Source organism: Herpailurus yagouaroundi, unplaced genomic scaffold (assembly GCF_014898765.1).
Source record: "Herpailurus yagouaroundi ecotype Mexico unplaced genomic scaffold, PumYag 100, whole genome shotgun sequence".
Lineage (NCBI taxonomy): Eukaryota > Metazoa > Chordata > Mammalia > Carnivora > Felidae > Herpailurus > Herpailurus yagouaroundi.
Window position 1 is genome coordinate 64364160 of NW_024412391.1, and position 15793 is coordinate 64379952.

Genomic DNA, 15793 nt, shown 5'->3' on the forward strand with positions numbered 1-15793 from the left:
AAAGAGTTAATACATTTTGTTGAATAAATGAAGCAAGAATATAATCCTTATAATTCTTAGGCTAAATGTTTTAGTATGTAGCTATTGGGCCATGTGCATCAAAATCACCTGGGGAGGTCTAATGATGTATTTTCATTAAGACACCTCAGACCTATTGGGTCAGGACCTTGAAGGTAGGATCTAGGAATCTGAATATTAAACAAGCACAAGTGTGGCAATTATGTGTTTAAGGTGTTTCTTTTTCCCCTATAGTCTTTTGAGCTTATTAAAAAGCCACCAAGAATTCTAAGACTATAACAAACTACAAATTGATAAAGAAAAACATAGTGGATAGAATCCCTCCATGATTCCTTAAAGTTGAATGTATTCATATTTGTGAAATCACCTGAATATATTGGAATTTGTATAACTGTCATGGTGAAGTTTTATTTTTTTATGTGAAGAAAATACCACACTGTCTAGAAAAGTGTTATCCAATAGAAATTTTTGCAGTGAAGGAAATATTTGATCTGCACTAGCCAGTATGGTAACCACTACCTTCATTTGGTTTTTGAGCATTTAATTTTTTTTAATGTTTAGTTTTATTTTTGAGAGAAGGAAAGAGAGGGCATGAGTGGGACAGTGGCAGGGAGAGAGGGAGACACAGAATCAGAAGCAGGCTTCAGTGGCTTTTGAGCATTTAAATTTAGCTTTGCAACTGAGGGACTGAATTTATGTTATTTATTAAATATTTAAATTTTATTTTAAATTATAAATAAATTAAATAGCCACGTGTATCTGGTGGCTACCATATTGGACAATGCAGCTCTAGAATTTTTACCTGAGTTATGTGTCATTTGGGAAGTAGATAATAATTTATTTCCTTTATAGCTCCCCAAAGCGTATCTGTGTTTAGGGTGCTCTAAATCTGACACTCATTTATTCATTATTTAGCACCTAATATTGGCCAAATACTGGGGTAGGCATTGAGAATGCCAACTGAAAAAAAATTCCTGCTAACAAAATGACCACAGCTTAATATACACAGCAGGCATATGAACAGCTAAGGTGCATCATTTGCTTTCTATTTTATTAAAATTTTATTAGGATTAACCAGCTCTTAACCTCAGTGGCTGACCAAAACATAATTTTAAAGCAAGCCATAATTAAGCATATAAAGTAGTTGACTAGCAATCTGGGTGTCATCTTAGACTTGTTCCTTATGCTCATTGCAAATGAAAACATAGCTCCAATATGTAGTTGTATACAACATTGACAACTTTCACACTGCCTGAACGTTCTCCATTAATATTTGGCTAAGGTATTTTCATAATATCAGAAGCCCCCAATATTTGATTAAGATCTTATTACTGATGCCCAAAGACAGCTACAGTCTTTATATCAAATAATTGCCTTTTGCAAAATATAAAAAACCTGTTTGACCTGTACAAAGACCAGGTATTTGTTATTATAGTAAATAAGAAGAGCAGGTGCTTATTTTTCAGAGGGATTCAGAGTTGTCAACATTAGTGACCTTTTTGTGGTTTTTAGAGCTATTTTTCAACTCCTATATGTCCACAGAACTTTTACTCAAACAGCAACAAATGCCAAAGAAAATGAGTAGTATTGATGTGTTTTAAGTATTTGATTTTTTTTAAGTTTTCCAAATTAATGAATCTCCGCAATGGAGATTAAATATACACTAACCTACAGTGAAAAAATGAACATCACCTGTAACTACCATTTGAGCACTTACTGATCATACACTCTGAGAAGCAATCTATGTTAAGATCTGTAGAGAATTTTGAGGGATAAGATACCTGCCTCTGAGATATTTTCAGAGCCAAGTTGTGTTTGGTGTAACCAGAGTCTAGTACTAAGAAATAGATGAACGTTTTTGTTTTTAGTGAGGCACATAACATGGTGGCCAACCAAAAAGTTTCAGCAAAAAGCTGTGGAGGGCAATGGACAAAGGAGTCAAAGATGACTCCAAGATCACAAATAAGGAGTGATGAGACCTCGGGGCTATGATTCACATCTAATTTGAGACATTAATTGACCTTTCTGTCTCAGTGGAGATATACTACAGAAAACAGGGACAATGGGCAAGGTCACACAGCTAGTAAGTCATAAAATAATATCTGAATTCAAAGCCCTTGTTTTAATCATTATATAAACTGCCTCCCTTGACATTCTTGACTGAGAATATCAGTAAAACTATGGTCTTTCTAGAACATATACCACATATCCAGGATAGTGTATATTTTCTCATCACCTTACCTAACTTTGTGCTATATACAAAGAGATACTCTGGTTTGTCCATGACATGTATATGCTTTCATATTAATGAGAAATTATGAAATACCTGTAACTAAAAATAATATCTAGAATATAAGTTTCAAGGAAACAATAGCAATTAAAATAATACATTAGCATTTGTATTTGAAAAATAAATGAGTTTATTTCTTTGATTAAGGACTTCCTTGAATGCAGATGTCCATGATTTACAATTTTAATGGGGTCTAAACCACTATTGTGACATGCAATATATATAAAATGAAAGTTTATGATGAGAATTCAAGTGTTCACACTTAATGAAGATATTCAAATATATAAATTATTAGAATTCCCAAGAACCACATGGCTATAATTCAGAATTTAGATATAATAGAAATGTCTTGAATTTGTATGTGATCCTGAGAAATCTATCACTTTGAGAAAGAGAGAAAGAGAGAACGCACGTGCGCACACGTGGGGGAGGGGCAGAGAGGGAGAAGGAGAGAGAGAGAATCCCAAGCAGGCTCTGCACCACCAGCATGGAGCTCAATGTGGGGCTTGAACTCACAAACCATGAGATCATGACCTGAACCAAAGTCTGACGCTTAACTGAGTCACCCAAGTGTCCCTATCATTTTTTTATATTTATTTCTATTGTACATCATTTCATACAGAAGAGAATAGGAAAATGACCCAAAGTAGGAAAATGAATTGACTAATTTCTTCTACCTAGAAACTTCTCATGTTAAGATCTTAAGGAGACATATTTCACTTTGTGCCACTGGAGAAAACAGCTAAGATAGAACTACAGCCCTGACATCCAGACCCTAAGACCTTAGACATCCCCATGAGCTTTTAGCACAGAATAACTGTGTCAGTCAGGTGGAGCCATGGGAGAGTATAGAAACAGCACCCTCCCCAATATGGGGCTTTCATCTCTATAGGGACAGGAATCAGCTGTCATAATCAGCAAGCAGACTGTCTGGGAGAGATCTCAGAACTCCATTCTGATCTCAGAATGGACGAGCAGACTGGTGGCATATGGCTGCCCTGTTCTGGGTGCAGTCTCTCAAACAGCAGGGCTGTGATGCCATGGAAACCACACCTCTTGCCCATATTTGCACTTAATTATGTTATTTCATTTTATTTGTTTGCCTAAGGAGGGGGCAAATAGCATTTGCAGTAGAGCTTTGGCAAATGAGTCAATCATATTTAAATAATGAAGAGAATGGCATGCTATGAGCTAAACTGTAGGAAACTCTCTAAAAGAAAGAATGGGGCTCCTGCAAGTGTCTAGAACTGCATTCAGAATTCCTATACATTCTCTGTAGCAATAGGATCAGAATTTATCTGCTGCCTTACTTTCAAGTGCGGGTTTCAGAAGTCCATCTCCCCAAGACACACTTGCCTAGAACTGAGACTACAGCAACTATGCCCCTTGATTTGATCCTTGACATATTTGGCATTTTTTATTTTGTGAAAGGAAGTAAATTTCAAGTTCTGGGATGGAGAATCAGTGTCAAGAGATAGTCAGGATGCTCTAGAGGAGAAGGAGGCCTAACAGGGAATATCATTTGTTCTGAGAAAAGGGACTATGCTTATTCCTCTTTTTCCAGGGAAAGGATTTGCCATAGCCAAGGTTTTGGGATGACAGACATTGGCCACTATAGGGTGGTTCTCTGATGTAGGGCTAACAGAGCTAAAGGGAAAAGAGGCAAGAGGACAATAAGGAAGGAATCTAAAGAGATAAGGAAGTAATGGTAAAGGGAATAAGTGGGATCCTCTGAAGGACAGAATGTGCAAATTCGATCATTTTAGGAAACACAAATCAAAAAGGACAAAAAGTTAAAAATGAAGGAGACGCAAGGAGATGTCTTATCCAAATGTAAGACATCTAATCATTGTATGTTAAACTAACTGCCAGGCTTCAGAATCATGGAAGTGCCTGGCAAAGAGCTTATGTATTCAAGAGTTTAACTTCACCATTAGAATGAGAAGTACTTGGAAATAATAATTATTAGCATATTTTCAAGATTAAGGGGGTAAAAACAGCAAAGACTATACTAAAATATTTTCCTACGGTTTTTCTCATGGTATAAAGCACATAACAGAAGCTTGAGAAGAATAAATCAGCATTCAGTACTTTTTTGAGGGGTTAGTGGAATTTTGGTGAAGACAATCTATCAAGAAGTGAAACAGCTGAAACACATCAAGTCTGGTGTTAGAAAGGTGGAAGGTAAAAGTGATTATATAGGAGCCTACCTGCCATTACAAAACCACTCTTTGACTATGGATTAACAGGAAAAAAATGAACTTGCAGTCAGAAAAAAACCTATGTTCCAGTCTTAGTTATGACTTACTGTAGCAAATATTTTAGTTTCTTGGAGACTATTTCTTTATCTGTACCTATAAATGGTACTTTAATTTTTAAAATTATTTACATTTTAGTGATATGATACATCTCTACCAAATAAATGGGAAACAAATGTACATTTGGTTTTAATTACATATGATGATTATACATTTAATTGTGCATATCTGAAAATTGGCTAGTTTTGATTTTAATATATGATCTAGAATGAAGAAATAGAAGGGAACCTGGGTGGCTCAGTTGGTTGAGCATCCGACTCCAGATTTCGGCTCAGGTCAAAATCCCCCAGGGTCGGGAAATCGAGTCCTGTGTCTGGCTCCATCCTGAGCAGGGAGCCTGCTTAAGATTCTCTCTCTCTCTCTCTCTCTCTCTCTGCCTGTCTTCCCCTCTCAACTCTCTCTCTCAAAAAAAAATTAATTAAATTAAATGAAGAAATAGAGAATTCACTTGCTAAAAGTGGTGCCCAAATCATATTCTATAATTAGGATTTCACCCTTATTACTTTGCTTTTCTATCCCTGCTGGTGTTTCAAGAGAGTATTCTATTTGCCTTTATCTTACTGACAATGACACCAGAGTATGGGTTCTTCCAAATTTATATTTTAGAAGTAAAACAGATTAGCTTTTGTTGAGTTTCTAAAATTCTACCTCTAGGATAATAGAGAATGTGGAAATCAATCATACAAAGAACAATAAAACCGTTCAGGGATTTTGATTCTGAAGAAGAGAATTCTCAGGGGAGATGTGACAGAAAAATCATGCAGAAAAAGGATTTGACTTATTAGTTGTAATTTCATTGGTAGAACTGAAGAGATTTGAGCTTAATGGTGGAAGGATTGCTGTTTCTCATATAATGGTAAGGTAGAAGTGATGAAAAGAGCATAGAACTATAGTCAGACATTATTGAGTTCAACTTTGTGTATCCTGAGTGTTAGCTGTCCCATCTTTTATATGGAACTTATTCTTGTATTTTGGAGGCCAATGGAAGTGGTAAGCAGTAAAAGTATTAATTTTGGTTAGTTTTTTTTTTCATCTTCAAAGTCTAAGACACAAAGAAAAAATGTATAACCAACAAGCAACTAGAGAGGAAAAGAGAAATAAAATGAAGTCCTGATTAATCCAAATGAAGATAAGAAAGGAGAGACAAAAATGGAGGAAATATAGAAAAAATAATAAGATTGTAGATCTAAAACAAAATATATTAATAATTTCATTAAATATTAAGGTACTAAATATTCCAACTAAAAGACAAAAATTGTCAAATTGGGTTACAAAAGACTATTCAGGAGCACCTGGGTGGCTCAGTAGGTTAAACGACTGATTTCAGCTCAGGTCACAGTCTCATGATTTGTGAGATTGAGCCCCACATCCAGCTCTGTGCTGACAGTGTGGAGCCTACTTGGGATTCTCTCTCTCCCTCTCTCTCTCTTCCCATCCCCCACTCATACTCTCTCTCTCAATAAATAAATAAATAAACTTAAAAAATACTATTCAATGCAAAAAATACTATTTGATGATTATAAGATATACATCGTATATAGAAGGATACTGAAAGATTGAAAGTAAAAGGATGAACAAATAAACCATACAAATAGCCAAAAGAAAGATGATATACCACTACTATTATCAGACAAATTACATAAGAATTGGATAAATTTTTTGAGACAAGAAGTAATACTTCAGATTAAAAAAGTGGACATTTCATAAGCGTAAAGTGGTCTCTCGAGGCACCTGGGTGGCTTAGTCAGTTGCGCGTCTGACTTCAGTTCAGGTCATGATCTCACAGTTTGTGGGTTCGAGCCCCACATTGGGCTCTGTGCTGACGGCTCAGAGCCTGGAGCCTGCTTCAGATTCTGTGTCTCCCTCCCTCTCTGCTCCTCCCCGACTCATGCTGTCTCTCTCTCTCCTTCAAAAATAAATAAAATCATTAAAAAAAATTTTTAATAAAAAAAAAAAGAGTAAAGTGGTCTCTCCAGCAGGAGGATATAAGCATTCTGAACTTGTATGCATCTACTAGCAGTGCTTCAAAGTGTATCTAATAAATAGCAAAAATTAACAAAGTAGAAAAATCCATAATCAGAGTAGGAGATTTTAGCGTACATCTCTTGGTAACTAATAGAACAAACAGGCAAAAACTTAGTAGGAATAGAGAAAAATAATCTGACCTAATTGAATTAATATAGAATTTAACATACAACAACTGTAGAATACACCCTCTTTTCATATGACCATGTATATGGTCATCTTTCTAAAATCTTCGTATTCAAAAGATTGAAATCAAACAGGGTCTGTCCTCTAGAGTAGACTTAAACTAAAAATCAATAACAGAAAACAAAACTAGAAAAATTCCCTACTTAAATAAATAAAGCAACATGTTTTCTAAATAGCCCATAGGTCAAATAAGAAATCTCAGTGAAGGGGTGCCTGCATGGCTCAGTTGGTTGAGCAGCCGACTTCAGCTCAGGTCATGATCTCATGGTTTGTGAGCTCAAGCTCCGCCTCAGGCTCTGTGCTGACAGCTGAGAGCCTGGAGCCTGCTTCAGATTCTCTGTCTCCCTCTCTCTCTCTCTCTGCCCCTCTCTCGATCACACTCTGTCTCTCTCTACCTCAGAAATAAATAAACATTAAAAAAATTTTTTAAAGAAATCTCAATGAAAATTATAAAATATTATAATTTTATAATATAATAATTTCTTAATCATGAAAATACTACTTATAAAAAACTCACTGGATGTGTTGTTCTATAGTAAGATTGTCTACACTTAATAAAGTGATGGAGAGGGGTGCCAGTGTGGCTCACTCAGTTGAGTGTCCGACTCTTGATTTCAGCTCAGGTCATGATTTCATGGTCATGAGATCGAGCCCTGAGTCAGGCATGGAACCTGCTTAACATTCTCCCTCTCCCTCTGCCCCTCTCCCATGTGTACTCTCTCTCTTTCTCTGAAATAAAAAAAGACAAAAAAAAGAGAAAGTGATGGAGAAAATAATAATGCCAAATAAATTTAAGAGTATATTATGTCCATAGCCATCACATTATCTATGGCACAAAAAATTGAGGAAATATTCTTCCAGCATCAAAAACTATTATTCAGTCCAGCAGTTATTCACATGATTGATGAATGAATGAAGTTCCAATGTATGCTGTCATTTCCTTTTCATCACACTAAATATCAACCAACATTCATATTAAAACTAAACTTGTTCGGGGCGCCTGGGTGGCACAGTCGGTTAAGCGTCCGACTTCAGCCAGGTCACGATCTCGCGGTCCGGGAGTTCGAGCCCCGCGTCGGGCTCTGGGCTGATGGCTCAGAGCCTGGAGCCTGTTTCCAATTCTGTGTCTCCCTCTCTCTCTGCCCCTCCCCCGTTCATGCTCTGTCTCTCTCTGTCCCCAAAATAAATAAACGTTGAAAAAAATAATAATAATTTAAAAAAATAAAAAAAATAAAAATAAATAAATAAAACTAAACTTGTTCATTTATGATGTAACCTATTTCTTTGTTCAATTACATAGTAATCATAGTAGTTATTTAAAGTCTAATTTTTTCAAATATGGTTGAATTTAACCCATAGATGGAAAATATAAGAGTTTAGCAAAAAGCAACAAATGCATTTCCTGAGAATCGGTTATGTGTAATTAACAGTAAAGAGTATTGCATATTTTATAATTATTTCTAAGTTATGTGCTACACTTCCTTTATACCATTAAAATTTGTAATTTTTGTATGTATATATGTGAATACATTTTTTTGAGACTCAATTACTGGTAGGCCACTGGATAGTGTCCTATTTACATAATACACTTCATATAAGACTCTCTGGCTGCCCCAAATTCTAGAATATTAGAGAAACAACAAAACTTAAAGGCCTCTCACTCTAACCTCATTTCACTAGTGTGAGAATCAAGGCCATCAGTCAAGTGGCTCACCCAAAGTTGCCCTGTGAACAAACCTGTGAGGTAGGAGCAGAGTAACTGAAGAAAGGCTCAGACCTCACAAAGAGACCACCCAAATGCTAAAGTAGTTCCAAACTAAAAAGGCCAACTTTCCAACAGTGGGAGAATATAAATTATTAAGAGAGAAAATAAGGAAAAATAATCTTTCTAATAAGTTTTTGGTGTTCTAGGCTAGATCTAGAATCAAAAATCACATACCACCTGCCTAGAAAATCCATGTACCTGGTTTATACTAAGAGTGAGACAAAAGGAAAGAGAGAGAACCACTTAGCATCTGGGGATATTTGATACAATGAGATCAAAGTTAAATGGTTAAATGGTGGTGAACACTATTGGAAAGTATGACATAAGCTATATACGACATCTATTTCAACACATCAGTTGTATCCTGGGCAGCTTACCACATTTCCAATCACAAATATCCTTAGCAAATTTAGGCCATTGTGATCAAATCGCTGTGTGTCCTAAAATAAGTGCATTCCTTCTGTTTGGTCTTTCTCATTCTCACTCACCTGCTCACTCCCGCTCTCTCATGTTCTCTCTCTCTCTCTCTTTCTCTCTACATATAAACATAAAATAAGTAATATATAATATACAGATGCAGTAATGTCCCCAGGTAAAGCATAAAAAAGTCAAACCATATAGTAATTTATTATTGATCTTTAATAAAAATATTTAAAATATGTCTTTTTATTTAGGACTCGAGAAGCTTGCACAAAAGGGGAAATCATTGTCCCCTTTAGCAAGTATAACCGGAATATCACTCTTTTTAATTATATCCATGTGTCTTCTCTTCCTATGGAAAAAATATCAACCCTATAAAGGTAGGTTAAAATTAGAAAGAAAATTTACAAATGGTTTTATATATGTGCTAAAAATTACCTTACTGTGTTTTTTTTCCTCTTGGTTTTAGTTATAAAACAGAAGCTAGAAGGCAGGTAATACATACATTTCTACAAATATAATTTTTTCTTGAATGCCTTTTCCTCAGTTATTATCAGTAACAGAAATGCCTCTTTGTCTTTTCAGACCAGAAACAGAATACAGGAAAGCTCAAACATTTTCAGGTAATGGCTATGCTGAAAGGGACTAATGTAATGTTAATGTATATTAATTAATATTGCTCATTTTAATTATTATATATAATGTACTATTGATGTAATAGAATTCATATAAGGTATGAACTGCTATAATGCAAACAATCCCTTAACTTTGAATAGTGCCCTCATTTTACAAAGTGCTATCCCTTGAATTGGTTTTACTGTAAGTCATACAAATCTGTAAAATAAACCTGAAAGGCACTGAACTCCATTTTATAGGCTAGAGAACCAAGGCTCAGAGATTAAGTCACTTGCTCACCATCACTGAGTTCTTCTGAATCCTAATTTATTGATCCTTTTATTATTTTGAAAATGCCCAAGACCCTCTCACTTCATTCATTCCTAAAGCAGGGACAATGCTGGCAGCTCCCTCCCCAGGAGCAGTGGGCAGGGAGGTTTGGCAGGTTTGCTGCTTCTTTGTCCCCAGCTGGCCCCCTTATTGCCCTTCACTATTGATTCCCTACTCAGTTGTTATAAATTAAGAATGGGGCTACCCTCCAGGCCTTGGAGTCACATGATGCTGGGTTTCAGTGCCCTGTATGCCACTTTTTCCCAATGTTACCTTGGGAAAATTAACTAATTTTTTCTGACCTCAACTTTCCTCATCTATATATATAATGGAGGTAATTACTGCCCCCTCCCTCCACCAGGGCCGTGAGGAGAATTAAATACACTGATGTAGGTGGAGTGCCTAATATGCCAGGATGCTTAGTGAATGTGGGTCTGCATCCTCTTATCAAGCCCCAGAGACCATCTGGTTCCTCCCAACCACCCCACTCCCATCATTTTACAGATGATAGTTTGGGTGATTTTGATATTACACTGCATTAGATTTTGTACCTATGGGCAGCTACAATAGTACATTATATATAATAATTTAAAATGAATAATATACATTATACATAGATATTAGTAGTTCTGGTGGTCTCTATTTTAGATCTGACAGGGTGTAATAAATACTATGTGTAGACTAAGAGATGCTGTGATTCCCAGGCTGAAGCCTTGGTGTGCTAACTCTCTGAGTTAGTTACAAAGGACAAAACTGCCCACGTGCGTTTATTTGACTATATGATACACCTTTCCCACATCAGGCTTTAAGAATAATTGTCCCAATTCAATTCCAGTTCTCAGCTTCGGAATGAGTGATTTCCAACACTGCTTAGTTGACAATATGACCACAGGGAATTAGGAAATGTTAAATTGGTTTTATACACATATCACTTGAAACAAACAATAACGGTAAGTTTTACAAAGTCTTAAAAAAAAAACTACAATAGCAGATGGAGGTATTTGATTTGTAAGTAGTATTTGTTTTACATTTCAGGCCATGAAGATGCTCTGGAAGACTTCGGAATATATGAATTTGTTGCTTTTCCAGATGCTGCTGGTGTTCTCAGGGTTGGTTTTCCTAATGGCTGATTAACCAGAGGTGTAAGCAGCATTCACTTAAGTGTTTAGGCAGTGTGGTCAAGTGGTTGCACTACCTTCAGCAGAGTTTGCTCGCTTTGTAAAGAAAGATGTTGTTGGATCTGCGGAGCTAAAGCATCTTTTGTGGCCTTTATAAATAAGGCTAACACGAATTAGGAAGTTACACTAATTCGTAAACGTTCTTTACCTGGTAAGCTCAGTGAAGAGAAAACCAGCTAGGTTGAAGTTCAAGAGAACCGAACAAATAGGGAATCAGGGACCCTGATTTAAATCATTTTGCATCACCTTGATGGCTACAGCCTGTCACTTCACTGAACTCTCTGTCTATACCTCAGTTTTTTCTTCACTTCCCCTCATGTTTTGCGGAGACAATTGATCATACCCTTATGCTGTTCAGAAGAAAGCTACTATGTAAACCCAAATTATGCAAGTGCACATCTTTACTTTTATCCTAAAGTTGCCTGCGATGCAAGAAGGGGAGCTTTTACACTGTTGAAACATTTTGTTTTTCAGTGTGCAAAGACAAGATCTTTTAAAACAATCAGTTTTGTTTAACAGACATAAAGAATGTTCTCTAAACTAATCAGCTCATTAACATTTTTATAGACTTTTGTAGGGCCTCTGCTTTCGAGTTCCCCTATAATAGTTCACTTAGGGAAGGGACCATAAACTGACTACTTGCTTTGGGCATTTTCCTTTTTTTTTCTTCTTAAAGAACTATTTGTCATTAGGGATTAGTTACCTCACCTGTTCAGTGAATTCTATCAATGTGTAAGGTTCATCCAGTAATTTTCCTAGCCACCGACTTTATTTCACAAATGCCATGTGAGTAATAGAGGGAGACTGATTGGATTTCATCCTTCTGAGGGCAAGTCGGCAACACCAGCTCCCACATCATCACAAAGCTTTGCACTGCCCTATTCAGTCTCAGACAGCATTGACTCACCTTTCACTTCTACAACCAAAAAGACAAAAATAAATATTTGTAGATCAATTATTTCAAACAGCTTCTCACCACAGCAGAAAGCACCCCTCTCAGGTGTGGCTTTTAAGTAGGAAAGCAGGAAACTGGAGAGCTAATAAGACTTAGAATTGAATTTTTGAAGCTGGGAGTTTCTTTATTTAAAATAATGCAGTTTGGGGGTGCCTGAATGGCTGTCGGTTAAGCGGCCAACTTCGGTTCGGGTCATGATCACTGGTGAGTTCCACCCCGCATTGGGCTCTGTGCTGACAGCTCAGAACCTGGAGCCTGCTTCAGATTGTGTCTCCCTCACTCTCTGCCCCTCCCTCACTTGCACTCTCTCTCTCTCTCCTCAAAAATAAATAAAACATTTAAAAATTTTTAATTAATAAAACAATGCAGTTTTTATTCCTAGGAATTCATTAGAAAGGAGTGAGATCTATGTAAAAAACTTAAAATTTAGCCTGTGATTAATCAGTACTCTGTTTCAAGATGTTATTTCGGAGGACTTCTATTTGCCCAAAATACTATAATCCCTAAGAACATGGGGCAGAGAAATGAACACTTTGAGTACATATCAAAAGCCCCACTTATTTCTGTCATAAGTGCAATAATGTAATTTGGAGCCATACCAATCTTCAAAGCCAAAAATTCCTGAGGAATCAGTGAAGGTTCTTCAACTGCTGGTGCCAGGTGCTTTGGGAAAAAGTGAGAAATCAACACCAACAACAGAAAGAAAAGCATGAGCAGCAGGACACGTGTAGGAGAACCTATGTGGGAAGAAGCTGGCATGGTGGTTCTGTGTAAAGATTAGCAGCCAAATGCAATGGCTTTGAGGAGAAAGGGAAAAATAATATTAAAACCAAGATATCAAAATTGAAGTTAAGAAGGAAAACAAACTCAATTACTAACTTTTGCGGTTTTTAAAAATGAGAATAATCTCTTGGCTTGTTGTGGCACATGTACACATGGACTCCTCCTCCTCCCTCTACTTGCTGGAATTTTGCTGTCCGTTTAGCACCTCTTTGAGGAATTGGACAGAAAGCAAGGGCATGAAAGGAACAAATTACTTGTTGCCAGCTCTAATATTAGCTTAGGTAAGTAAGTTAGTTATTATCTGTAGATTGCTTTTATCATAGGTCCTGGACACCCCCATACCAAAGAAAATCAAGAGTTGATCTCAAGTACACTTGACCCTTGAACATCATGGGGGTTAGGGGTGCCAACCCTACCCAGTCAAAAATCTGCCTGTAACTTTTGACTCCCCCCAAACTTAACTACTAATAGCCTACTGTTGACCAACAGTCTTACCAATAACATCAACAGTCGGTTAATGCATAGTTGTCTTATATACTGCATTCTTACAATAAAATAAACTAGAGAAAAGAAAATGTTGGGTGGTTCAGTCAGTTAAGTGTCTGACTTCAGATCAGGTCATGATCTCGCGGTTTGTGAGTTCAAGCCCTGCATCAGGCTGTCTGCTGTCAGCACAGAGCCTGATTCGGACCCTCTGTCCCCCTCTCACTCTGCCCCTCCCCCACTTGTGCTCTCTCTCTCTCTCTCTCTCTCTCTCTCTCTCACTCTCTCAAAAATAAAAAAAAAACATAAAAAAAAGAAGAAATGTTAAGAAAATCATAAGGAAGAAAAAATATATTTATAGTATTGTCCTGTATTTATTGAAAAATATGCATGCATAAGTGGACCTGCACAGTTCAAAGCTGATTTGTGCAAGGGTCATCTGTACAAACCGTAAACCAAAATCTCCTTGGCACATAAATGAGAGGATGAATCACATATCCTAGGGCTGCGCTTTGAGAACTTTAGCAAGTGGAATGGAAACAGTTTCCAAAGAAAACACAAAGCTAAGATGTTCCAATGTAACATAGCAGGCTAAACTGGAATGAGTTGTCAGATGATTTATCAAGGGCAAGAGTCCTCTAGGTGGAGCTGTATAAACAGGGAGGCCTGAAAATAGGAAATGTGATGAAAATCGGAATAGCTCGGGATGAGGAGGGGAACCAGACTTTACCTAACTAATTGGAATGCAATGTTTACAGGGGAAAAGAACATTATCGGATACAAGAAAGTGGAGTTAATAAAACATGAATGCCAGTTTTAATAAAAATGCATGTTGGCTTTTACCAGGCAGAAATATACTACAATACTTTCCACATTCTTCCAAGCCTTCAGTTTTTAGAACCCACTACTGCATTCAAACCAAAACATCTGCCTTTGTGTTCTATATTTCTTGGTACTTGTCTTTATTAACTTGCAGTGTGATCAGGGCTTTTGGTTGTGCGTTATTTTTTCTATTCAACCATCCTTGCGTGCATAATTGGCAAGTAGTGTCAAAAAGCTAACTGAGATGTAATATAAAAGATAATCATATATGCTCTCTGGTTCTAAGCTATCCTGATATCTTCTCTTTTGCTATTTTTTCTTTCTATTATATTTCCTTTACAGTACTGCCAGCTCTTTTTCTTAAATGAAGAAAAAAAAAAGCGATAGCTTTTGTCAAGCTCTTCCTCTTCTGACTTCATAGCTATGCTGCCACACAAACTACCATAGGGTAAGTGCAGGAAACTGTAGCAAGGAGAAATGAACATCGTAGGGAAGATAACCAGATCTAGTTCTCTAATCATCACTACTTCCAATTGTTTTCAACCATGCAGTAGAGTAGACACACTATTTACTAGTCTGCTAATTTTTTTTTTAACGTGCCACATTTTCTAGATGCCAAGCAGGTCTGTTCCAGCCTCTGATGGTGTATCAGGACAAGATTTGAACAGTACCATTTACGAAGTCATTCAGCACATCCCTGCCCAACAGCACGACTGTCCAGAGTAAGTATGAACTTGCATTTGGTGATGCTACTTTGTAGAGGCTCAGCATTCAGTCCCTGCTTTCCCCAGAATTTATTGAAAGACTCAGAAGAAATAAATTAAAACAGGAAATTACAGCTTCTGTACATTTGAAGAAATTTCCCCACTGGAAAATAATTTTAGGGAAAAAATAGATAAACACAAGTATCTCCTAGGATTGTGCACTTGGGCCAGTGGACTAGGCGCAGAGCTCTGGAATCCAGTGTTTCCCCCAGTGAGTCTACATCTGGGTATGAAACAGATTTTCAGGCAGGTTTGCAAGCCATTTTTGGTTATCTTGATGATTTTCCAATGACTGTGGTGGTTTTGGAGCCAATGATCTGTTACTACAAATAGGACCAGGAAAAAAAAAAACCTACAAAATATGCACAGCTCTGTCACCATCAAATGCCCAACCTCTTACAGATTCAAAGTAGTCTACTCTCAAGTGAACAGAATCACAGCAAGGACTGGCCTCACGCCCAGGGAGGATAAAACCTGAGCTGAGGCCAAAGCCAGGAAACTACTTACCTAGTTAACCTCAGGGCTGACACTAAGGAGTTGCCCTCCCTTCCCAGCCAGGGAGAAACTAAGCCTACAGCTTTTTGAAATAATGAAATGAACTTCCCTTTTTTGTGCTGTAGTTGCCCACAGGCATAACTGCCACAAATCATCTTCCATCGTTTCTTTATTTGTCATTTATTGACTTTGAAAAGAACATCAATAACCACATGGCAGGAACTTCCCCTCTGGCAAAAGAAACAGTGCTAGCAAAGTAATTCAGGCACACCTCTGGATAAATACCAAAAATAACAGCTAACAGTGGATGAATGCATGGGAAATCATCTTAGCAGGAGGAGACCAG

The 15793-nt window shown here is 37.1% G+C and overlaps 1 protein-coding gene across 5 annotated transcripts in view; it reads left to right on the forward strand.

Moving 5' to 3' along the window:
* The window catches only part of HEPACAM2 (HEPACAM family member 2), a 43010-nt gene that overhangs the window by 23940 nt on the left and 3277 nt on the right, over positions 1-15793 (forward strand). For 3 of the 5 annotated variants that reach the window (XM_040472677.1, XM_040472673.1, XM_040472675.1), the window contains exons 5-9: positions 9277-9402; positions 9492-9516; positions 9608-9645; positions 11003-11076; positions 14801-14910. In XM_040472677.1, coding sequence (XP_040328611.1) covers positions 9277-9402; positions 9492-9516; positions 9608-9645; positions 11003-11076; positions 14801-14910 — 373 coding nt within the window. Of the gene's footprint in view, positions 1-9276; positions 9403-9491; positions 9517-9607; positions 9646-11002; positions 11077-14800; positions 14915-15793 lie in introns of those variants that run through there. The other 2 variants (XM_040472678.1, XM_040472676.1) reach the window with 1 other exon arrangement.